General features: G+C 45.9%; 1 protein-coding gene across 3 annotated transcripts in view; it reads left to right on the forward strand.

Annotated features, from left to right (window-relative positions):
- SLC25A42 (solute carrier family 25 member 42) overlaps positions 1 to 26,989 on the forward strand; it is a 134,650-nt gene that overhangs the window by 63,580 nt on the left and 44,081 nt on the right. For all 3 annotated transcript variants that reach the window (XM_063914546.1, XM_063914545.1, XM_063914544.1), the window contains exons 6-7: positions 7,336 to 7,452; positions 10,181 to 10,332. In XM_063914546.1, the coding sequence (XP_063770616.1) occupies positions 7,336 to 7,452; positions 10,181 to 10,332 (269 nt within the window). The remainder of the gene's footprint in view (positions 1 to 7,335; positions 7,453 to 10,180; positions 10,333 to 26,989) is intronic.

Genomic DNA, 26,989 nt, shown 5'->3' on the forward strand with positions numbered 1-26,989 from the left:
CCTAAATCTAAGCACAGAATACATTTATGTTACATATACACCTTATACACACAGCCTGAAGGTAATTTTAGCCAATATTTTTTATAACTTTGTGCATTAAACAAAGTGTGTCTACATTCACACAATTCATTTAGGTTTCATATACACCTTAGAAACACAACCTGAAGGTCATTTAATACAATCTTTTTAATAACTTTGTGTATTAAACAAAGTTTGTGTACACTGAGCCATCAAAAAACAAAGGTTTCATTATCTCGCTCTCACTCAAAAAAGTCCGTATTTCGGAATATTCCGTATTTCGGAATATTTGGATATGGGATACTCAACCTGTACTAGATATTTTAGGACTTTTCAATAATAGCATTTGTATAAACAAATCACTATTAGCTATAGTTAGCGTTTTAGTTTTCTCACAATTGGATCCATTTCTCAGAGAGAGTTTATTTTCTGTTTGTATCTTCTAGATTTATATTAGTGTTCAAATGAAACTACAGATAATTTGCTGTATTAATGTCTTTATAGCAGCATTTTTTAATCACTGCGCTGCAGGCGGTTCTCAAGTATGGCGCCGAGATGCCCACCAGTTCGCAGCCACCGCCATTTCAACTTTTAACTTTGGGTCCAGGCAGTGCTTGGTACTTCCAGGTGTCTTAGATGCAGGCAGTTAACACAGTTCTCTCTGCTCACTGCTGTGGCTGAGGCTCTTGCCACTCCAGTTTCTGAAATGCTGCAGCAGCTCCTCCTTTATTTTGAGAGAGGGCACAATGTGTATGTTTTTTATTAAATGAGTGACAATGTGCTTGGTATTTTTTTTTGTGGGGGATGAAGGGAATTCAGTTGTTTATATGGGCAATGCTAGTTAGTGTGCGCAAATGATGCAGGTGTACCTTGGCAATTTTGAGATCTTGTCTATTGTGCCTCAAGTTAAAAAGGCTGACATTCACTGCTGTAAGGATTGTTCAAACCATAATTCACTTACTTCTAAATTCCTGTTTAAGTAAACTAATTTAATCCTCCAATTTAGTTGTCATGCAAACTGCTTAAATAAAGTAGATATGAACAAAGTAATTAGGTCTCCAACTTGTTCATTATTCTATGATCACACTGCTAATCTGTAAATGCTTATAGAGTAATGGGGGGGTATATACGGGAGATGTGTGCTAAGCGATCTATCACAGACCGCTCAGCACACATCTCTTCCCCCGAGCGAGGGGGACGGAGGACCGCTTATTTCACTCAGCGGTGAAATTACTAGTCTCACTAGATTGGGCATGCATGCATGCCCAATCTAGAGCCGGCAATAGCGACGCACGGGGCCGCGCATCGCTGTTGCCGGCACACCTACACACAGAGCGACGTGTTTTTAATTTGTAAGCAATCTAGTCAGATTGCTTAGAAATGAAGTGAACATCGCTCTGTGTGTACCCCCCTTAAGTCATTCCTCAGAACATTGATTAACGTTATATACAGTGTAGATAGCTATACATGTGCTAATGATTTTTAGGTTTATTACGTTAAGATATTTTTATTTCTCATACGTCCTAGAGGATGCTGGGGATGCTTCAAGAACCATGGGGTATAGACTGGATCTGCAGGAGACATGGGCACTTTAAGACTTTAAATGGGTGTGAACTGGCTCCTCCCTCTATGCCCCTCCTCCAGACTCCAGTTAGATTCTGTGCCCAGGGAGACTGGTCACACACAGGGGAGCTCTACTGAGTTTCTCTAAAAAAAGACTTTTGGTTTATTATTTTCAGGGAGACCTGCTGGCAACAGGCTCCCTGCATCATGGGACTGAGGGGAGAGACGCAGACCTACTTCTGTGAGTTTCAAGGCTCTGCTTCTTAGGCTACTGGACACCATTAGCTCCAGAGGGTCTGATCGCTAGGTACGCCTAGATGCTCGTTCCCGGAGCCGCGCCGTCATCCCCCCCCCCCCCCCCCCCCCCCCCCCTTGCAGAGCCAGCAGTCAGAAGACGGGTGAGTAAAAGAAGATCAGAAAACTTCAGTGACGGCAGAAGACTTCAGTGTCTTTGAGGTGCCGTGCAGCGGCCGCGCTGCGCGCCATGCTCCCACACACATAGCGGCACTACAGGGTGCAGGGCACATGGGGGGCGCCCTGGGCAGCATAATATCTTATAAATAACTGGCAAAAGAGGAATACAGTGCTTTGGCACTATATCCAGACCCCCGCCAGTATGAATATGAAAATTAGCTGGACCGAAGCGCACCATTAAGGGGGCGTGGCTTAGCCCTCACAGCTCTAATCAGTGCCATTTTCTCTTCACGGAGCTGCAGAAACGCTGGTCATGGCCTCCTACACTACTGTCCAAGTAACAGGGTGCAAAACGGGGGGGGGGGGGGGACAGTAAATTTGGTGCTGTTTTAATAATTATAAAAGCGCTATCGGGCCTGAGGCATTGTATATAAGTTTCAGTACCGGGATAGGCGCTGGGTTGTGAGCTGGCAAACTCCCTCTATGTTTCTCTGATAGGCTTTACTGTGGGTCTGTGCCCTATAGCCCAGTGTGGTCGCGGGTGTCAGTACGCGTGTGTCGACATGTCTGAGGCTGAGTGCTCTCCCCAGGAGGAGGCTGGAGTGGGGACAGAAAAGACTGTGGGAGTGACCGTGTCGGCACTGCCGACGGCTGATCGGGTAAATGTTTTGAATCCAGATGTGGCTCGATTTAAATAAGAGATTAGAATAATCTGAGTCTCAGAACCAGACATGGAGAAAATCCATGGAGGATGCATTATCACAAGATCAGACCCCCTTTGGGGTCACAGAAGCGTTCATTTACCCAGATAGCGGCTACAGATACCGACACGGAATCTGATTCCAGTGTCGACTATAGTGATGCCAGATTGAATCCTAAACTGGCTAAGAGCATTCAGTACATGATTGTGGCGATAAAAGACGTATTACATATCACGGAAGACCCTGCTGTTCCTGATACTAGGGTCTGTATGTTTAAGGGAAAGAAACCTGAGGTGACGTTTCCTCCCTCTCATGAAATGAACGCTCTTTTTGAAAAAGCTTGGGAAAATCATGATAAGAAGTTACTGGTTCCCAGGAGAATTCCGGTGGCATATCCGTTCCCCTCTGCGGACAGGAAAAAGTGGGAGTCAGCCCCCATGGTGGACAAAACTCTATCGCGTCCGTCCAAAAAGGTGGCGCTTCCATCTCCTGACACAGCAGCCCTAAAGGATCCTGCGGATCGTAAGCAGGAAAATACACTAAAATCCATTTATGTCGCTACAGGTGCGCTGCTCAGGCCTGCCGTTGCATCGGCATTGGTGAGTAGCGATATTGAAAAGTGGGCAGATAACTTGTCATCTGATATAGATTCCCTGGACAGGGATAGCGTTCTTTTGACACTGGGTCATATCAGGGACGCTGCAGCCTATGTAAAGGAAGCTGCGAGGGATATTGGCCTTTTGGGATCAAGGGCCAATGCCATGGCAGTCTCTGCTAGGAGGGCATTGTGGATTCATCAATGGAATGCTGATGCTGACTCTAAGAAGGCTATTGAGTCTCTGCCGTATAAAGGTGGTGTCTTGTTTGGTGACGGCCTCGCTGACCTGGTTTCTACGGCTACCGCGGGTAAGTCATCGTTTCTACCTTGTGTCCCTGCACAACAAAAGAAAACGCCACACTATCAGATGCAGTCCTTTCGGCCCAATAAATACAAAAAAGGACGAGGGTCTGCCTTGCTGCAAGAGGAAGGGGAAAAAGGTCACAGGCTGTGGCAAGTTCCCAAGAGCAGAAGTCCTCCCCGGCTTCTACCAAATCCACCGCATGACGCTGGAGCTCCTCTGCGGGAGTCCACACCGGTGGGGGCACGTCTCCGACTCTTCAGTCAGGTCTGGGTTCGCTCGGCCCTGAATCCTTGGGTATTGGAAATAGTAGCCCAAGGGTACAAATTGGAGTTTCAAGACGTGCCCCCTCACCGATTTCTCAAATCGGCCTTGCCAGCTTCTCTTTCAGAAAGGGAGGTAGTCTGCGCTGCAATACTAAAGCTGTGTCAAAATCAAGTCATTGTCACGGTACCCCCGTCACAACAGGGGGAAGGCTTTTATTCGAGCCTGTTCGTGGTCCCGAAGCCGGATGGCTCAGTCAGACCGATTCTGAACCTAAAATCCCTCAATTTCTATCTAAAAAAATTCAAATTCAAGAAGGAATCTCTCCGAGCAGTGATCTCCAGGCTGGAGGAGGGGGATTTTATGGTGTCGGTCGACATAAAGGATGCCTACTTCCACGTCCCCATATATCCTCCACATCAGGCTTATCTGAGGTATGCTGTTCAGGATTGTCATTACCAATTTCAGACGTTGCCGTTTGGTCTGTCCACGGCTCTGAGGATTTTCACCAAGGTTATGGCGGAAATGATAACAATTATCCCGTACTTGGACGATCTCCTGATAAAGGCGAGATCCAAGGAGCAATTACTGAAAAACGTTACGCTCTCCCTGACAATTCTGCAACAACGTGGTTGGCTCCTAAACTTGCCAAAATCACAATTGGTTCCGACAACACGGCTGTCATTCTTGGGTACGATTCTGGATACAGAATTACAGAGAGTCTTTCTTCCGGTGGAAAAGGCTCTGGAAATACAGAACATGGTCAAACAGATTCTGAAACCGGCAAGAGTGTCGATTCTTCAATGCACTCGGTTGCTGGGGTAGATAGTGGCGGCCTACGAGGCCATTCAGTTTGGCAGGTTCCATGCCAGGGTATTTCAGTGGGACCTGTTGGACAAGTGGTCCGGGTCTCACCTGCACATGCACCGGAAAATAATCCTATCTTCCAGGACCAGAATCTCTCTCCTGTGGTGGCTGCACAGTTCTCACCTCCTAGAGGAACGCAGGTTTGGGATTCAGGATTGGATCCTGCTGACCACAGATGCAAGTCTCAGAGGCTGGGGAGCAGTCACACAGGGGGAAAATTTCCAGGGAAAATGGTCAAGCCAGGAAGCTTGTCTGCACATAAACATTCTGGAATTAAGGGCCATTTACAACGGCCTTCTGCAAGCGGAACATCTTCTTCGCGGTCTGCCTGTCTTGATTCAGTCAGACAACATAACAGCAGTGGCGTACATAAACCGCCAGGGTGGAACAAAGAGCAGAGCCACAAAAGTTCTTCGCTGGGCAGAGAAACATGCAAGCGCTCTGTCATCAGTCTTCATTCCAGGAGTGGACAACTGGGAAGCAGACTTCCTCAGCAAACACGATCTCCATCCAGGAGAGTGGGGTCTTCATCAAGAGGTCTTTGCAGAAGTGACAAGTCGTTGGGGAATTCCTCAAATAGACATGATTGTGTCTCGCCTCAACAAGAAACTTCAGAGATATTGTTCCAGGTCGAGGGACCCTCAAGCAATAGCGGTGGACGCCCTGGTGACACCATGGGTGTTTCAGTCTGTCTATGTGCTCCCTCCGCTTCCACTCATTCCAAAGGTGATAAAGATCATAAGAAGAACAAGGGTTCAGGTGATACTCATTGTTACGGACTGGCCAAGGAGGGCCTGGTATCCGGATCTTCAAGAATTACTCATAGAAGATCCATGGCCTCTTCCTCTACGAGAGGACCTGTTACAGCAAGGACCATGCGTGTATCAAGACTTGCTGCGTTTGACGGCATGGCGGTTGAACGCCAAATCCTAGCCCGAAAGGGTATTCCCAGTGAAATCATTCCCACACTACTTCAGGCTAGAAAAGCAGTAACTGCGAAGCATTACCACCGTATTTGGAGGAAATATGTGTTTTGGTGTGAATCCAAGAAGGCTCCTATGGAATAATTTCAGCTGGGGCGTTTGCTCCATTTTTGGCAAGCAGGTTTGGATGCAGGCCTAAAGTTAGGCTCCATTAAAGTACAAATTTCGGCCTTATCAATTTTCTTTCAGAAAGAATTGGTCTCCCTTCCAGAAGTTCAGACCTTCGTGAAAGGCGTGCTGCACATCCAACCTCCCTTTGTGCCCCCAGTGGCACCATGGGATCTTAATGTGGTGTTGCAGTTCCTGCAATCTCATTGGTTTGAACCTTTACGTAAGGTTGAGTTGAAATTCCTTACTTGGAGAGTAGTCATGCTGTTGGCCTTGACATCCGCAAGACGGGTGTCTGAATTGGCGGCTTTGTCTCACAAAAGCCCCTATTTAATCTTCCATGCAGATAGAGCGGAGTTGAGAACTTGTCAGCAATTTCTGCCAAAAGTGGTTTAAACGTTTCACGTAAACCAGCCTATTGTGGTGCCAGTGGCTACTGACGCCTTGGCGGAATCGAAGTCTCTTGATGTGGTCAGAGCTTTGAAAATCTATGTCGCCAGAATGGCTCAGATAAGGAAAACAGAGGCTCTGTTTGTCCTGTAGGCTCCCAACAAGATTGGGGCTCCTGCTTCCAAGCAGACTATTGCACGCTGGATCTGTAATACGATTCAGCAGGCTCATTCTACGGCGGGATTGCCGTTACCGAAATCGGTGAAGGCCCATTCTACCAGAAAGGTGCCCGAGGGGTCTCGGCATTACAGCTTTGCCGAGCTGCTACTTGGTCGGGATCAAACACCTTTGCGAAGTTTTACAAGTTTGATACCCTGGCTGAGGAGGACCTCTTGTTTGGTCAATCGGTGCTGCAGAGTCATCCGCACTCTCCCGCCCGTTCTGGAGCTTTGGTATAAACCCCATGGTTCTTGAAGCATCCCCAGCATCATCTAGGACGTATGAGAAAATAGGATTTTAATACCCACCGGTAAATCCTTTCTCTTAGTCCGTAGAGGATGTTGGGCGCCTATCCCTGTGCGGACACTATCTGCAGTACTTGTTTAATAGTTATTGCTTGTGTTACACAAAGTTTGTGTTTCGGTTATGGTCAGCCTGTTGATGATTTTGTTCATGCCGTTGACTGGACTTTCTGCTAATGCCATGTTGTACGGCGTGTTTGTGGTGTGAGCTGGTGTGTATCTCACCTAGTTTAACAATAAATCCTTTTCCTCGAAATGTCCGTCTCCCTGGGCACAGTTCCTATAACTGGAGTCTGGAGAAGGGGCATAGAGGGAGGAGCCAGTTCACACCTATTTAAAGTCTTAAAGTGCCCATGTCTCCTGCGGATCCTGTCTAAACCCCATGGTTCTTGAAGCATCCTCTACGGAGTAATAGAAAAGGATTTACCGGTAGGTATTAAAATCCTATTTTTTCTAGCAGCGCTCCGAATCTGTGGAAATTGTGCTTGCAATTTGGGTGCATGTGTATTGTTTTTTATATCTTAATAGCGTTTTCCCAAAATCAGACACCACTTTCAATGGTCTTTAAAAAAATGTTCTTTGCTTTTTTTTTTTTCCTTTCCTCCAGTGCTTTGACTCCCATTCCTCGCCTCCTTGCAGGATCACTCGCAGGTACAACAGCTGCCATGCTGACTTATCCTCTGGATCTTGTTCGTGCACGTATGGCTGTAACACCAAAAGAGATGTGAGTTATGACTTTTTGGCAAAAATGAAAATGTTTTTCCTATGTGCTAAAATAAGCAGTAGTCAGTCAGTGGTGACTAAGATTACAGCTTTTATGCAGTAGATGGTACCATATGACTACTGTGACAACTGAGTAAAAAGCCAGATATATCAGAGTTTTAATTGGTTAAAAAAAAAAATAGTAAAATGGAAAAATCCGTCCGTTTCCAGTGATTGTAATTTCTACATTTTTGTTTCACCCTTTTTCAGAAGTTGATCACATTTTAGGGTTGCACTATTCACTTGCTATTAAAAGGATTGCAAGGAGGGCGGTGCGACTGGTGCCGTTACACAGAGCGGAGTACCCTGGGGGCAGAACCCACGGTGACCCTGCACTGCTGCAGTGCCAGCCTGCATGTCCTTGGGAGAGTCAAGACACGCCCCCTGAAGAGACACGACACAAGTTTTTCATTGTTTTTTTGTATGTTGACATGGGCACCGCATATGTGTACTGCTCGCCTTGCCTCGGGCACGGTGCCTCACTGCGCTCGGCACACTTCTATATTTCCCCACCAGGCCCACTGGGATGGTAAAGTATGAACAAGTCTGTTTCAGTGAAAAACTCATGTCAACTTTTTTACCTTTCTGTATTTGGGATTTTGACCTTGTCGGGATTTTGACCGTCTGTCAATGGTTGTCGATATTTTGACCGTCGGGATTTTTATTGTAGGTAAATTAACCGCATCCCAATTGATACTGCCCTTTAGTGCCGGTTCTTTCGTCCAGATGAAAAACTGCACTTTTCGGCTGTTTATAGGTCGAATTTACATTCGACCTTTTCAATGCCTGTGACGTTTTTTCGACTGGTTGAAAAAAAATGGAACAGGTGAAAACCACGTGGATTAGCGAAATCGCCGCCGATCCACGTGTTTTGGCAAATTTGCAGGTGTTTTTGTCCATTTTTGGGTCCATTTTCGCCCATGCCGATTCTTCCACACAAAAAAACCTGAAAGGCATGGGCGAAAAGTGACTCAAAAATGGGAAAAAAACGCCCACAATTGAATATACTGATGTTGAAATAGTGCAGTTTTTTCGGCTAGCCGAAGAAAACGGCACTAAATGAATGCGCTAGCCGAAGTAAACAGCACTAAATGAATACGTCCCTTGGGGGTATAATCAATTCAAGTCGGATCCTTGGATCCGACAATGCACTATTCAATAAACTGTCAAATCTGACTGTCAGATTTGACCGCTGCTGCTCACCCCAGTCCCCTCCGTGCTGCCACACAGACCAGTGCTGACCGGGCGTCCTCATCCTTCCCGCGCTGCTGCTGCTCACCCATATGGGTTGGAGCAGGGTCTCTAGGAAAGTAGCTGGTGGACCGCTGCAGCCTTCGCGTTACACCCCGAGCATCGGTAATATCCCAGCAGTACAGTACCTAGTGCGGCCCCGATGTGATGACCCGCAGCGGGTCACACTGCAGCTCCGGCGGTGGCTGTGTGCAATCCACTTGCTGATGCGGATCCGTCCATGAGCAGCAGCAGGATCCCGGGATCACATACAGCTGGAAGGAGGGAGAGGGAAAACTACAACTCCCAGCACACCCGGCGGCAGCCGCCGGCCTGCTTCAGCCGGGCAAATCTTTATTCCACCCTGGCACACGCTGTGTACATAATATGCATCTGCTATTTACCAAACCCGACAGATTTGGCCCGTTCCTGATAATGGCAATCCGACTTTTTTTAAAGTCGTATTGACATTGGGGGTAATTCAGAGTGGATCGCAGCAGCAAATTTGTTAGCAGTTGGGCAAAACCATGTGCATTGCAGGTGTGGCAGATATAACATGTGCCGAGAGAGTTAGATTTGGGTGGGTTATTTTGTTTGTGCAGGGTAAATACTGGCTGCTTTATTTTTACACTGAAATTTAGATTTCAGTTTGAACACACCCCACCCAAATCTAACTCTCTCTGCACATGTTATATCTGCCTCCCCTGCAGTGCACATGGTTTTACCCAACCGGCTAATCAATTTGCTGCTGCAATCAACTCTGAATTAGGTCCCTTGTTGGAAACGGTGCTAAAACCTGTCTGGTTTGGTCGCACTTCCGACAATACACACGGCTCAGTGACTGAAGCTGCCGATCCGCGTGTATTCAGACAGCTTTCCGACAAGTCGAGAATTCCCAACTTGTAAGAAAAAAAGGCCCCCTATTGAATTGGTCGCGACCACAATCAATCGGAAACTGCCATCTTTCCGACTTATTGAATATACCCCTTAGTCTGAATAGCACTCAAAGTGGCTGTAGTTTGGGGCAGCCACAGAAGACAGATTTACTACCTTAAGCTTATTCAAGAATTCGTAGGTCTAAATGAGGAGTTCATACATCTGCATGTGGAAACTTGTGTTGTCCATTGATTTTTCGCCGGCCGCTGCAACCTCCAACATTAGTATCTGCACTTGCACCATCCTCGTGCTAGCTACAAGAGATTCATCCGTAATAGGCTTCCCGCCCCATACACATTAATCAGAATTACACACATCTTTACATACACTCCAGTGACACATCCATGACACTCCTACAAGACAGGATGGTTCCATGCGATCTCATTGTTGCAGCCCAGTTGCCGCCCCAAAATTCCCAACTTCACGGAATATAGATCTGTCTGACCCAAGATCAGCACCTTAATGTGCAAGGTGTAATACTGTCTAGAAAGAGTTAATGAATTGCACTACTTTTTGTATTGCAGGTATAGTAACATCATCCATGTCTTCATCCGTATGTCCAGAGAAGAGGGTCTGAAGACACTGTATCGAGGCTTCACTCCCACAATTCTAGGAGTCATTCCCTATGCAGGAATCAGTTTCTTCACCTATGAGACACTAAAGAAATTGCATGCGGGTAAGTAAGGTCCTACCACACATTGGTATTTATAATAGGAATCTGATTTTTGAAGAAGTGGGGTTGTCCAAATAAGTAAAGACCATCCCCTATTGCATTCAAGGCCTGATTCTGATTTGGAATTAAAGCAAAAAAACAATAACTGCGCACCTGGGCAAAGCCATACTGCATTGCAAGTGGTGCAGTTGTAACATGTGCAGAGAGAGTTCAATTTGGGTGGGGTATGTCCAAACTGAAATCTAAATTGCATTGTAAAAATAGAGCTGTCTAACATTTGTGGCCTACATGCAAAGCAGCCAGGATTTACCCTGCACAGAAAATATAAATGTACTACTTACCATCCCATCAACATGATTGAACAACATAATATTAGCGCCGGTGGATGTGCTCGTTCGAATGGAGCAGCATTTCAGTTCTATCCATAGAGGTGAGGCGCAGCATTAGCCTTTTACTATATAGGATTTGCTCCCCTTGCATTGCAACATGGTTTGTTCCAGATACAAAGTTACTTGCTTTTTTTGCTTTACTTCCAAATCATAATCAGCCCAGAATTTTCATTTATTAAGGTACTCAAAAATGTAGCACTTCACTAGCTATGTACCCTATACACATAATGGCGACTTTACTGTGTCACTAATTCATATTTCAGCAAAAGTGGAAATTTTACCACAAGGATTAAATTAAAATGTATAAACTAAAAGTTAGCATCTTAAAGATTACAATAAATATAATTAAATATTGCTAAACCCTGAAAAGGGTTCTATTTGGCAAAGTACTTGCTTTAAAATGAAATTAAACCTCAGTTAGTGCTTGATTCAGGGTTTTCAAAGTATACAAGTACACTGACTGTTTATGTAAACTTGCCATGTTATTAAAAATATGTTTCATAGGATGTGGGCAGGAGAGAGTGCTATGGTGCAGGCATAGTAATGACGTGCGCGTCTGAAAAGGGGGCGTGGCTGGCCACGGAGGGGGCACGGACCACCAGCATCACTATTAGGGGTAGTGTGGCCCTCTCGGCGATGCATCTTGGGGGCGTGCCCACCCACTGCGTCACATCTTGAGAGCATGCCCAGCACTTTACGGAGGTGCTGGGCATGCTCCAAGCTCTCCCCTTAATGTGAATTGATGCCGTGGGCATGTGCACAGCACTGACATGCGGGGCGGGATAGCCCTGTGCTGCATGTCTATGGTCATGATTGTAGCCCTGCAAAATCTACGATCAACTTGGAATCACCCCCATAATGCATATTTCTCTGACGTCCTAGTGGATGCTGGGAACTCTGTAAGGACCATGGGGAATAGACGGGCTCCGCAGGAGACTGGGGACTCTAAAGAAAAGATTAGGTACTATCTGGTGTGCACTTGCTCCTCCCTCTATGCCCCTCCTCCAGACCTCAGTTAGAATCTGTGCCCGGCCAGAGCTGGGTGCTCCTAGTGGGCTCTCCTGAGCTTACTAGTAAAGAAAGTATTTATTAGGTTTCTTATTATCAGTGAGCTTCTGCTGGCAACAGACTCACTGCTACGTGGGACTAAGGGGAGAGAAGCAAACCTACCTGCTTGCAGCTAGTTTGTGCTTCTTAAGCTACTGGACACCATTAGCTCCAGAGGGTTCGAACACAGGCACCTGTCCTCGATCGTCCGTTCCCGGAGCCGCGCCGCTGTCCCCCTTGCAGAGCCAGAAGAACAGAAGCTTGAAGACGACAAAATCGGCGGCTGAAGACTCCTGTCTTCATTAAGGTAGCGCACAGCACCGCAGCTGTGCGCCATTGCTCCCAGCACACTTACACACTCCGGTCACTGTAGGGTGCAGGGCGCTGGGGGGGGGTGCCCTGGGCTGCAATTGAAGTACCTTTGGCATAAAAATACATATATACAGTCTGGCACTGTATATATGTAAAAAACCCCGCCATTTTTTTACACAGAAAGCGGGACAGAAGCCTGCCACTGAGGGGGCGGGGCCTTCTTCCTCAGCACACCAGCGCCATTTTCTCTTCACAGCTCCGCTGGAAGCAGCTCCCCTGCAGTATCCAGGTACAAGACGGGTTAAAAAGAGAGGGGGGGCACATAAATTTAGGCGCAAATAAGACATATAAAGCAGCTATTGGGTAAATCACTTATTATCAGTGAAAATCCCTGTGTTATATAGTGCTGTGGTGTGTGCTGGCATACTCTCTCTCTGTCTCCCCAAAGGACTTTGTGGGGTCCTGTCCTCAGTCTGAGCATTCCCTGTGTGTGTGCGGTGTGTCGGTACGGCTGTGTCGACATGTTTGATGAGGAAGGTTACGTGGAGGCGGAGCAAGGGCAGATAAGTGTGGTGTCGCCCCCGTCGGGGCCGACACCTGATTGGATGGATATGTGGAAGGTCTTAAATGACAATGTAAACTCCTTACATAAAAGGTTTGATGACGCTGCAGCCTTGGGACAGCCGGGGTCTCAGCCCGCGCCTGCCCAGGCGACTCAGAAACCGTCAGGGTCTCATAAACGCCCTCTATCTCAGATGGTTGACACAGATGTCGACACGGAGTCCGACTCCAGTATCGACGATGATGAGGCACATTTACAGTCTAAAATGACCAAGGCCATCCGATACATGATTTTTGCAATGAAAGATGTATTACACATTTCTGAGATTAACCCTGTTAATACCAAGAGGGTTTATGTGTTTGGGGAGAAAAAGCAGCCAGTGACTTTTCCCCCATCTGATGAATTAAATGAATTGTGTGAAGAAGCGTGGAGTTCCCCTGATAAGAAATTAGTGATTTCTAAGAGGTTACTGATGGCGTACCCTTTCCCGCCAACGGACAGGTTACGTTGGGAGACATCCCCTAGGGTGGACAAGGTGCTGACACGCTTATCTAAAAAGGTGGCCCTGCCGTCTCAGGATACGGCCGCCCTAAAGGAGCCTGCGGATAGAAAGCAGGAAGCTATCCTGAAGTCAGTGTATACACACTCTGGTACTCTACTGAGACCTGCTATTGCTTCAGCCTGGATGTGTAGTGCTGTAGCAGCATGGACAGATACTCTGTTAAACGACATAGATTCCCTCGACAGAGATACTGTTTTGCTAACCCTGGGCCATATCAAAGACGTCGTCTTATATATGCGGGATGCTCAGAGGGACATTTGCCTGCTGGGCTCTAGAATTAATGCTATGTCCATTTCTGCCAGGAGGGTCTTATGGACTCGGCAATGGACAGGAGATGCTGATTCTAAAAAACACATGGAGGTTTTGCCTTTATAAGGGTGAGGAATTGTTTGGGGACGGTCTGTCGGACCTCGTGTCTACAGCGACAGCTGGAAAGTCGACTTTCTTGCCTCAGGTTTCCTCACAGCCTAAGAAAGCACCGTATTATCAAATGCAGTCCTTTCGTTCCCAGAAAGGCAAGAGGGTCAGGGGCGCATCCTTTCTTGCCAGAGGCAGGGGTAGAGGTAAGAAGCTGCACCATGCAGCCAGTTCCCAGGAACAAAAGTCCTCCCCTGCTTCCACTAAGTCCACCGCATGACGTTGGGGCTCCACAGGCGGAGCCAGGTGCGGTGGGGGCGCGTCTCCGAAACTTCAGCAACCAGTGGGTTCGCTCACAGGTGGATCTCTGGGCTATACAAATTGTATCTCAGGGATACAAGCTGGAATTCGAAGCGACTCCCCCCCGCCGTTACCTCAAATCAGCCTTGCCAGCTTCCCCCATGGAAAGGGAGGTAGTGCTGGCGGCAATTCACAAGCTGTACCTCCAGCAAGTGATTATCAGGGTCCCCCTCCTTCAACAGGGAAGGGGTTACTATTCCACAATGTTTGTGGTACCGAAACCGGACGGTTCGGTGAGACCCATTCTGAATTTAAAATCCTTGAACACTTATATAAAGAAATTCAAGTTCAAAATGGAATCACTCAGAGCGGTTATTGCAAGCCTGGAAGAGGGGGATTTTATGGTGTCGCTGGACATCAAAGATGCTTACTTGCATGTCCCCATTTACCCACCTCACCAGGAGTACCTCTGATTTGTGGTACAGGACTGTCATTACCAATTCCAGACGTTGCCGTTTGGCCTGTCCACGGCACCGAGAATATTTACCAAGGTAATGGCCGAAATGATGATACTCCTTCGGCAGAAGGGAGTTATAATTATCCCGTACTTGGACGATCTCCTCATAAAGGCGAGGTCCAGGGAGCAGTTGTTGATCAGCGTAGCATTCCTACGACGCGTCTGCTTTTCCTGGGCATGATTCTGGACACAGAACAGAAGAAGGTGTTTCTCCCGGTGGAGAAGGCCCAGGAATTAGCATCTCTGGTCAGGGACCTCCTGAAACCAAAACAGGTATCGGTGCATCACTGCACGCGAGTCCTGGGAAAGATGGTGGCTTCATACGAAGCCATTCCCTTCGGCAGGTTCCATGCGAGGATCTTTCAGTGGGATCTGTTGGACAAGTGGTCCGAATCGCATCTTCAGATGCATCGGCTGATCACCCTGTCCCCGAGGGCCAGGGTGTCTCTTCTGTGGTGGCTGCAGAGTGCTCACCTTCTCGAGGGCCGCAGGTTCGGCATACAGGACTGGGTCCTGGTGACCACGGATGCAAGCCTCCGAGGATGGGGGGCAGTCACTCAGGGAAGAAACTTCCAAGGGCTGTGGTCAAGTCTGGAGACTTCTCTACACATAAATATACTGGAATTAAGGGCAATTTACAACGCCCTGAGTCAAGCAGAGCCCCTGCTTCAAAACCGGCCAGTGCTGATTCAGTCAGACAACATCACGGCGGTCGCCCATGTAAACCGCCAGGGCGGCACAAGAAGCAGGATGGCAATGGCGGAAGTCACAAAGATTCTTCGATGGGCGGAGAATCACGTCCAAGCACTGTCAGCAGTGTTCATTCCGGGAGTGGACAACTGGGAAGCAGACTTCCTCAGCAGACACGACCTCCACCCGGGAGAGTGGGGACTTCATCAAGAAGTCTTCCAACTGATTGCAAACCGATGGGACCTGCCACAGGTGGACATGACGGCGTCCCGCCTCAACAAAAAGCTAAAAAGATATTGCGCCAGGTCAAGGGACCCTCAGGCGATAGCTGTGGACGCCCTAGTGACACCGTGGGTGTACCAGTCGGTATATGTGTTTCCTCCTCTTCCTCTCATACCCAAGGTACTGAGAATAGTAAGAAAGAGAGGAATAAGAACAATACTCATTGTTCCGGACTGGCCAAGAAGGACTTGGTACCCGGAACTGCAAGAAATGCGCACAGAGGACTCATGGCCTCTGCCTCTCAGACAGGACCTGCTGCAACAAGGGCCCTGTCTGTTCCAAGACTTACCGCTGCTGCGTTTGACGGCATGGCGGTTGAACGCCGGATCTTAGCGGAAAAAGGCATTCCGGATGAAGTTATTCCTACGCTGATAAAGGCTAGGAAAGACGTGACAGCAAAGCATTATCACCGTATATGGCGGAAATATGTTGCTTGGTGTGAGGCCAGGATGGCCCCTACAGAGGAATTCCAACTGGGTCGTTTCCTGCACTTCCTACAGTCAGGGGTGACCATGGACCTAAAATTGGGGTCCATAAAGGTCCAGATTTCGGCCCTATCCATTTTCTTTCAAAAAGAACTGGCTTCACTGCCTGAGGTTCAGACGTTTGTTAAGGGAGTGCTGCATATTCAGCCCCCTTTTGTGCCACCAGTGGCACCCTGGGATCTTAACGTTGTGTTGGATTTCCTGAAATCCCACTGGTTTGAGCCACTTAAGACCGTGGAACTAAAGTATCTCACGTGGAAAGTGGTCATGCTGTTGGCCTTGGCATCGGCTAGGCGTGTGTCAGAATTGGCGGCTTTGTCATGTAAAAGCCCATATCTGATCTTCCATATGGACAGGGCAGAATTGAGGACTCGTCCCCAATTTCTCCCAAAGGTGGTGTCATCGTTTCATTTGAACCAACCTATTGTGGTGCCTGCGGCTACTCTGGACTTGGAGGACTCCAAGTTGCTGGACGTAGTCAGGGCTTTGAAAATATATGTTTCCAGAACGGCTGGAGTCAGGAAGACTGTCTCGCTGTTTATCTTGCATGCACCCAACAAGCTGGGTGCTCCTGCTTCAAAGCAAACTATTGCTCGCTGGATCTGTAGCACGATTCAGCAGGCTCATTCTGCGGCTGGATTGCCGCATCCAAAATCCGTAAAAGCCCATTCCACAAGGAAGGTTTGCTCTACAGCTTTGCCGAGCGGCTACTTGGTCGGGTTCAAACACATTTGCAAAGTTCTACAAGTTTGATACCCTGGCTGAGGAGGACCTTGTGTTTGCTCATTCGGTGCTGCAGAGTCATCCGCACTCTCCCGCCCGTTTGGGAGCTTTGGTATAATCCCCATGGTCCTTACGGAGTTCCCAGCATCCACTAGGACGTCAGAGAAAATAAGAATTTACTCACCGGTAATTCTATTTCTCGTAGTCCGTAGTGGATGCTGGGCGCCCGTCCCAAGTGCGGACTTTCTGCAATACGTGTATATAGTTATTGCTTAACTAAGGGTTATTGTTATGAGCCATCCGTTGAGTGAGGCTCAGTTGTTGTTCATACTGTTAACTGGGTAAGGTTATCACAAGTTGTACGGTGTGATTGGTGTGGCTGGTATGAGTCTTACCCTGGATTCAAATTTCCTTTCCTTGTAATGTCAGCTCTTCCGGGCACAGTTTCCCTAACTGAGGTCTGGAGGAGGGGCATAGAGGGAGGAGCCAGTGCACACCAGATAGTACCTAATCTTTTCTTTAGAGTGCCCAGTCTCCTGCGGAGCCCGTCTATTCCCCATGGTCCTTACAGAGTTCCCAGCATCCACTACGGACTACGAGAAATAGAATTACCGGTGAGTAAATTCTTATTTTCTGTTTGAGCCTCCTGCTGCTTGATTAAAAGTCTGCATTAAGTGTAACCTGCAGGTTGCAGCTTAATATCCATGGACACGGTTACAAGCCCGCTGTACTTGGTTATACCAGAAGGTTGCATTTCAATTTGCTTCTGGGTTTCCAGGCAAAATACTTTGTCAAATACACTATATTCTCAGCTGCAAAGAGGAGATTTCATTGCTGTCTATACTGATATGAGATCAGCTGTTTGCTATCCCACACAGTTTTCTATCATTCTATTCTGATGCTGCTTGTCTGTATTGAAATGATGTCTAGAAGGATCATGACCTGGACCTCTGTGTAAGGGAGTGATGCAGTAGAGCTCGTACCAGGTATCAAAAGTAGATGTTTACATCAGGGCAGGTTCCTGAATGTGATTCTTCTGTGAAACGATCACTAGACTAGAGATAAAGGCCAAGGCCATGAGGTACCAAATCAGAAGACCCAAGCATCTTGAGGAGTTTAAAGTCCTTTATGGCATATATATATATATATATATATATATATATATATATATATATATATATATATATTGCTCAAAAAAATAAAGGGAACACTAAAATAACACATCCTAGATCTGAATGAATGAAATATTCTTATTAAATACTTTGTTCTTTACATAGTTGAATGTGCTGACAACAAAATCACACACAAATTATCAATGGAAATCAAATTTATTAACCCATGGAGGTCTGGATTTGGCGTCACACTCAAAATTAAAGTGGAAAAACACACTACAGGCTGATCCAACTTTAAAGTAATGTCCTTTAAAACAAGTCAAAATGAGGCTCAGTAGTGTGTGTGGCCTCCACGTGCCTGTATGACCTCCCTACAATGCCTTGGCATGCTCCTAATGAGGTGGCGGATGGTCTCCTGAGGGATCTCCTCCCAGACCTGGACAAAAGCATCCACCAACTCCTGGACAGTCTGTGGTGCAATGGAGCGAGACATGATGTCCCAGATGTGCTCAGTTGGATTCAGGTCTGGGGAATGGGCGGGCCAGTCCATAGCATCAATGCCTTCGTCTTGCAGGAACTGCTGACACACTCCAGCCACATGAGGTCTAGCATTGTCTTGCATTAGGAGGAACCCAGGGCCAACCGCACCAGCGTATGGTCTCACAAGGGGTCTGAGGATCTCATCTCGGTACCTAATGGCAGTCAGGCTACCTCTGGCGAGCACATGGAGGTCTGTGCGGCCCCCCAAAGAAATGCCACCCCACACCATTACTGACCCACTGCCAAACCGGTCATGCTGGAGGATGTTGCAGGCAGCAGAACGTTCTCCTTGTCATCTCCAGACTCTGTCACGTCTGTCACATGTGCTCAGTGAGAACCTGCTTTCATCTGTGAAGAGCACAGGGCGCCAGTGGCGAATTTGCCAATCTTGGTGTTCTCTGGCAAATGCCAAACGTCCTGCACGGTGTTGGGCTGTAAGCACAACCCCCACCTGTGGACGTCGGGCCCTCATACCACCCTCATGGAGTCTGTTTATGATCGTTTGAGTAGACACATGCACATTTGTGGCTTGCTGGAGGTCATTTTGCAGGGCTCTGGCAGTGCTCCTCCTGTTCCTCCTTGCACAAAGGCGGAGGTAGCGGTCCTGCTGCTGGGTTGTTGGCCTCCTCCACGTCTCCTGATGTACTGGCCTGTCTCCTGGTAGCGCCTCCATGCTCTGGACACTACGCTGACAGACACCGCAAACCTTCTTGCCACAGCTCGCATTGATGTGCCATCCTGGATGAGCTGAACTATCTGAGCCACTTGTGTGGGTTGTAGACTCGGTCTCATGCTATCACTAGAGTGAAAGCACCGCCAGCTTTCAAAAGTGACCAAAACATCAGTCAGAAAGCATAGGAGCTGAGAAGTGGTCTGTGGTCACCACCTGCAGAACAACTCCTTTATTGGGGGTGTCTTGCTAATTGCCTATAATTCCCACGTGTTGTCTATTCCATTTGCACAACAGCATGTGAAATTGATTGTCAATCAGTGTTGCTTCCTAAGTGGACAGTTTGATTTTCACAGAAGTGTGATTGACTTGGAGTTACATTGTGTTGTTTAAGTGTTCCCTTTATTTTTTTTGAGCAGTGTGTGTATATATATATGTGTGTGTGTGTGTGTGTGTGTGTGTGTATGTGTGTGTGTGTATATATGTGTGTATATATATATATATATATATATATATACACACACACACACACACACACACACACACACACACACACACACACACACACACACACACATATACAACTGGTGGTCCGGCTCTCCCGTTACTTGTAGTTGTGCGCTGGGTGCCTGAACGAGGAAGCGACAGCAGCAGCAAGTGGGTGGTACGGCACTCCAAGCGTCTAAATAAATCAAACTCAAACCAACATAGGGAATGACAACGTTTCAGTGCTTTTAATGTAGCACTTTCGTCAGGTCAGCATACAAACAAGTGAATAAACGTACCTTATAACAGCCACAGATCACCCAGTGACTGGTGTCTTCCGGAAGGCGGGTCACCCGCCCGCTCCGGCCGAAGCTCAAGCGATGACGTACACTGAAGCTCCGTCATCACTGGGCTCCCCATCACCAAGACAACGCGATACACACTGTTGAAACATGGTTGCGCAATACTCCATCATTATAACAGATCACCCGATACTTAGACTAATATAACAATGGCTATTCACCCTATGTTACACATTAGGAAAAAGGCTTAATACCATTTAAATGAAAAGAACAAAATACACTAATGAGCATATGTAGAGAATATACACATATTCTACTCTGCCTAAAGACTGCTAACAGACACTTTTCTATATCAGCAATAAAGACAAATTGCCACATTATTTCTAAGAAGGTTATATAATTACTGAAACATTAGAGAGAACATTAGAAAAAACAGCCAAGGCCAATATGATCATTCAAGCCTCTTGGATATACTGTATCCAATCTATGAATCCACTGTGATTCAAGTTGCAATAATCGTCTGCCATGATTCCCACCTCTGGGCAGGGGTTGGACCTGATCGATCATTCGGTAACGTAATGATACCAGGGGGTGATGGGCCTGGCTAAAATGTCTAGCCATCGGCTGTTCGCTATCCCCCTTACTGATCGCGGCTTTGATTGCTGACCTGTGGGCTGCCATACGTTCCTTGAACATGCGTTCGGTCTTACCAACGTATGACAGCCCACAGGGGCATATAAGTTGGTATACCACAAATTTTGATGAACAAGTAAATCGATGTTTAATGTAGAATGTACGACCAGAATGTGGGCGCTGGAATGTTTCCCCGGCAATCAGGAACTGGCATGTGGTGCAAGTGCACCTAAAGCAGCCCTTTTTGGGGCCCTGTCTTCCTTCAAATCTAGAGGTACGGGTCGTTATATCAGTACGAACCAAGATGTCTCTAAGGTTCTTCAAACGTGTATAACACGACATCAATTTTATGTCAGCAAGTTTCAGTTCTGGGTCACTTTGGACAATATGCCAAAGATTTTTCGATATCTGATTAATTCCTTTACTAGCGGCATTATATTGACCAACCCAAGGAATAATAGGGCAGCTTGAGTTGTTGTAGACTGTTTCTCTAATAGGCCCACTCTATCCAAATTAAGAGCCCTACTTTTTGCTTGTTCTAGTAAATCAATGTGGTAACCTCTCAATAAATTTTGTCATCTGATTCATTTGGGTCTCAGCCAGAATGGGGTCAGACGTAATACGTCTGACACGTACAAACTGTGAGTACGGCAGGCCCTGTTTAAGAGGTACCGGATGAAAGCTAGTGTAATGTAAAAGATTATTCCGATCGGTTGGTTTTGAGAATATAGATGTTTGAATATATCCTGCCTCCAAGGTGATTTTGACATCAAGATAGTTGATACAAGTATCCTCTATAGTGTATGTCAATTTTACGGGATGGGTTTGTCTATTATGTTGGTCAATTATACCCATCAACTCCTGTCGGGATCCTTTCCAGAGAAGGAGCAGATCGTCGATATAGCAACAATAGAATATGATTTTATTTGCTATATCTGGATTATCAAAAAAGATTTGTTGCTCTACTTCAAACCTAAAAATATTGGAGTATGCCGGGGCCACTGAGGACCCCATAGCACACCCCGTGCATTGAAGATAAATGCTACCATCGTACAGAAAGAAATTTTTTGTCAAAATCATATTAAGAAGCTGCACACAAAATTGAACATTCGGACCCTTATACTCAGCATGTCCTTGTAAGTACCGTTCTACAGAAGCTAGACCCATTTGATGTGGAATAATTGTATATAAGCTTTGCACATCAATGCTGCAAAGCAGTACATCCTTATCTAATTTTGGTAATTGTTGTAGTTTCTTGAGTAATGAAGTTGTATCCAAAAGAAATCTATCATGTACCTGAATGCATGGTTGAAAAAGTGAATCCAAAAAAAGTGCTGTAGGTTGAATCAAAGACTGTCTGGCTGAAATTATAGGGCGACCGGGGGTGTTGACCATAGATTTGTGGATCTTAGGTATAGTATAGAGCACAGGCATAACTGGAAAAGCTGGAACTAATGCCTCTCGGATCTTACTGGAGATGACTCCCTCACGTACCCCATCATCAAGCATAGTAATGAGTTCTTTCTTATACATAGCTGTGGGATCGTGTGTCAGCTTCTTATAAGTTACCCGGTCTGCAAGTTGGCGTTCAATTTCCAGTTTATATTGCTCAAGATCTCGGATCACCAATGCTCTCCCCTTGTCAGCGGGTCTAAATATAATTTGTGAGTGTGCTGCTAGATGTTTTAATGCTTGTGTTTCCAACTTTGACACGTTATTGCGAACTGAGGGAATATTTTCCAGGAATTCATCTGTTTGCGTGTCCGACAGGCGCATAAAGGTACGTACTGATGCATTAGATGACAATGGGTCAAATGTGGATTTTGGCAGTATTTTTTGCACCTTCACCGGGATTTCAGATGTTCCAGAAGTTGACGGAGGGTTTTTGGCAAAATGTTGCTTAAGCTTCAAGGATCTATGTAATTTAGATTTTTCAACCTGCCACTGGAGTGAATTCCAATGGCCTGTAGGAACAAATGATAGTCCTTTTGACAAAACTTTAATTTCCGTGGAAGATAACTCATAGTCAGATTAACCACTACTGTGTCCTGTTTTTGGGCGGTCTGCCCACTCTTCCACTGCCTTTGGCATTGCTGTCCTCTCCTCGTGAATGCGCGTTGGCGCCTCCTCCTGGACCCTTTGTCCTGGTATCCACACCTAAAGGGTGGGTATTGCTAGGGGAGCTGTTCTTATTTTCTGATTCGCTCCCAGTGGAGGTAAACTCGTTCGAGGACTCCAGAACTCGTTGCCTCTGTGGGCGTCGATGGAAAAAAGGTTGTTTAAATTCACGTCTGTTAGGTGCATCAGACCATCTGTAAACAGTGTGGTTTTCATAATCCTGGTCTACTTTAATTCTCTTCTGGGACTTGAACTTAATCAGGTCTCTTTTATAAATTTGAATTTGTCCATTCAATTTCTCGTACCAATTCACTGTGCTGTCAGCTTCCAAGATAGCTTTATGTGCTGTTTCCAATACGGCAATTTTCTCTTTTAGAATATTCATCTCTTTTGTTGACTGCTCTATAATGAGCAGCATGAGGTCCATCGAACATTTATTGAGTATTCCTACCCATTTTTTATAGAAGCTTGGATCATTACGTCCTATAGTTGGTGAATTACGGACTCGTAGACCTCTAGGAATTTTTTTCGCTCGGTGATATTCCGATAGAGAAATGCAGTGGTATAAATAGTAAATTTCCTTCCTCTTTAAACGTAATAATTCATAATAAGTATCGGCTGTGGAGGTGGATTCAGTTTGATCTTGTAAAACCCCAGTATACAAAATCTCTTCTGCCTCTGCCTCTGAGTAGCTGTGCAAGTCCCCAATCGCATATTGCATAAAGGAGAAACCACTAGGGTCCTGTGTATTTGCTGATTCAGCCATATCGCTGATATGTTGTGAGTCCACTCCAAAGTTAATCACTAGTTGATGCTTCACCCTAGGGAATCCACAGATGGCGTATTGATGTGTACCCTAAACTACACTCCTCAGATAGTAGGTAGTGCGAATTAATTAATTACGGACTACACTAATTAAATAGTACAAACTGCACATAAAGCAGTAACCATCATAAAATACATCAACAATAACTCATAGCAGCAGCATAAATTAAAGTGCTTAACCAAAGTGCAACAGACATGATAGATAAATTACTAATATTAGTATATGTCCACCAAATCCATCTATCAACAGTGATAATTATACAGCCTGGTACATTTCTCCCGATGGATTAAGGACACCAGTTATAAAGCAATCTCTGCTCTTATGTTGATCTTAATCCAGCTGTAGCACATTATTCTTCCTAAAAAGGAGAATATTGTATCCTTAGCAGCAACAGTTCAATGGTGTATATCCATTATCATAAAGTGCAAACGTGCGTGCAATAAAATTCTTCACATTAGCTTGTATGCACTAGTGAATTAGTGCCGTGTTGTGCATGCAGCAGGAGAGACACTAGCGTGTCACGGTGGTGATCTGACAAGATTCAAAAAAGAGGGGAGCCTTAACTGGAGTTAACAAAATCATTCAGTAATTCCATGTATACATACAACTGGTGGTCCGGCTCTCCCATTACTTGTAGTTGTGCGCTGGGTGCCTGAATGAGGAAGCGACAGCAGCAGCAAGTGGGTGGTACGGCACTCCAAGCGTCTAAATAAATCAAACTCAAACCAACATAGGGAATGACAACGTTTCAGTGCTTTTAATGTAGCACTTTCGTCAGGTCAACATACAAACAAGTGAATAAACGTACCTTATAACAGCCACAGATCACCCGGTGACTAGCGTCTTCCGGAAGGCGGGTCACCCGCCCGCCACGGCCGGCGCTCAAACGATGACGGACACAGAAGCTCTGTCATCACTGTGCATATGATCATTCAAGCCTCTTGGATATACTGTATCCAATCTATGAATCCACTGTGATTCAAGTTGCAATAATCGTCTGCCACGATCCCCACCTCTAGGCAGGGGTTGGACCTGATCGATCATTCGGTAACGTAAGAGGCTTGAATGATCTTATTGGCCTTGGCTGTTTTTTGTAATCTCTCTAATGTTTCAGTAATTATATAACCTTCTTAGAAATAATGTGGCAATTTGTCTTTATTGCTGATATAGAAAAGTGTCTGTTAGCAGTCTTTAGGCAGAGTAGAATATGTGTATATTCTCTACATATGCTCATTAGTGTATTTTGTTCTTTTCATTTAAATGGTATTAAGCCTTTTTCCTAATGTGTAACATAGGATGAATAGCCATTGTTATATTAGTCTAAGTATCGGGTGATCTGTTATAATGATGGAGGATTGCGCAACCATGTTTCAACAGTGTGTATCGTGTTGTCTTGGTGATGGGGAGCACAGTGATGACGGAGCTTCTGTGTACGTCATCGCTTGAGCGCCGGCCGGAGCGGGCGGGTGACCCGCTTTCCGGAAGACGCCAGTCACCGGGTGATCTGTGGCTGTTATAAGGTACGTTTATTCACTTGTTTGTATGTTGACCTGACGAAAGTGCTACATTAAAAGCACTGAAACGTTGTCATTCCCCATGTTGTTTTGAGTTTGATTTTGCCGTACCACCCACTGCTGCTGCTATATATATATATATATATGTATATATATGTATGTGTGTGTGTGTGTGTGTGTGTGTGTGTGTGTGTGTGTATATATAATATATAATATGTATGTATGTATGTATGTATATGTATATATATATATATATATATATATATATATATAGCGCTCCTGCTAGACTGTTTCAGTGAGGCGCTGCTCCCTGCTTGATTTTAAAATGACAGAATCCAGCATGCCCTAATGGAAGCTCCCCGTTGAAACAGCCTAATGTGTGCCGACCCCACCCATTGGCTGCAGTGTGCAGCATGGAAGGGGGACAAGTTGTGGATTACTGATCGCCCCTGGATAAATAGATGCCATGCGCACAGCATCTATTCATAGTGTGCATAGAGCTTGGGGGCAGCCCAACATCTCTGTAAGTGCTGGGCATGCCGGCAAGAGTGAAGAATAGGTTGTCAAAGTCAGAAAAATATCTCTATACACACTGCCATATTTGCTCCCCATACTGGTCCGCGCTGCGCATGCGTGCGCTCTCCCGTGAGTGCGCATACCCGCTGTTGCGTGCACCCGCTGGTGCTCGGTATGCGTATTTACGGTAAAGTTTGTGTAGTCGTAGCGTGCGACTCAATCGTTACATATTTTCACTAATAAGGTATTTTATAGATCATGGTCCCTTTGATAGATTCTGAAAGTTTGGTTAACATAGCATGTTCCTGAACGGAGAGATTCCTCTTTGTATTGTACGAAGGGTCTAACAGGGGTCATACAGTAGTGTTTGGTACCCATCGGAAGAGTATTTAAATAGCAATATTCCGGTGTTGGTTTGGAGCGGATTAGTCGCTCGTGCGAATAGTTATGGACATAAGAAGTTTATGTCCATTTACTATTATTTGTTCTTACTTAGTCATGCGGCGGGAAACCCAGTATCCCACCCACCTGAACAGTTGGAAACAGTCACAGCCCACCTGTATGAATCAACCTATGACCTTTTGTTATAATGCGAAGCCGAATTCCTGTGTCCAATGAACAATGAGATTGTAGGGACCATTGAATTGTATTGTGTGTGGGGCATAAATAGGCAGGCCGACCATATCCAGTTCACTCTCTTCAACGGTTCTCATTGCTGATAATCGGGAGCTGGATATCGAGGCGCATGCGATCGTTTCCCCTTGTGCGTAAGTTTTCTCCGCAGTCATATTGTCTTGATGTTATTATGAGCCATCTCTCTCTCCTCTCTTTTTCCCTTATTTTCCCTTGATTGTATTGTATTGTATTGTATGGTATTTCCTGTGTAATTATCTGGTTAGTTAGTCTATGTTATATTGTAGTGTATGCTTTGTACTGTGATTCTTTTGCAAGTATAATAGTCATAATACATATAATAGGTTTTGGACCCTAAGCCCAGGTATCTGTGTATTTCTTATAGTGTTAAGTATTCCCTGAGCGTCGGTGACGCTCAAGCAGCTTTGTAGTTAATCAGGTTACACCAGGTTGCACTTACACTCTGTCACCACACTAAGGTTTACTGTATATTTCGTTGTTAAAGGTATAGATATAAAGGTTTAACGTTATAAGCGTCTGCACCGCTGGTGATCTCCTCGTGGTCCCGAGCGTCCGCTACGCTATAGCGAATCATTACGTTAGTCGGCAGCCAATAGCGTGCCTGCCTGTGATCTCTGGGCCGTAAGCGAACGTGACGCTTGAGCGTCTCGACTACGGTTGAGCGATCGTTACGCAACTGGCGTACCCTTACGGTACTTCTTACGTAGATAGCGTACAGTGTTCTTAGACCTCTTAAAGTGTTTTATATACGATAAATATTCGAGCCCCCAATTGATAAATCTAAATATTTATCGTATATAAAACACTTTAAGAGGTCTAAGAACACTGTACGCTATCTACGTAAGAAGTACCGTAAGGGTACGCCAGTTGCGTAACGATCGCTCAACCGTAGTCGAGACGCTCAAGCGTCACGTTCGCTTACGGCCCAGAGATCACAGGCAGGCACGCTATTGGCTGCCGACTAACGTAATGATTCGCTATAGCGTAGCGGACGCTCGGGACCACGAGGAGATCACCAGCGGTGCAGACGCTTATAACGTTAAACCTTTATATCTATACCTTT

This window comes from Pseudophryne corroboree, chromosome 1 (assembly GCF_028390025.1).
Source record: "Pseudophryne corroboree isolate aPseCor3 chromosome 1, aPseCor3.hap2, whole genome shotgun sequence".
NCBI lineage: Eukaryota > Metazoa > Chordata > Amphibia > Anura > Myobatrachidae > Pseudophryne > Pseudophryne corroboree.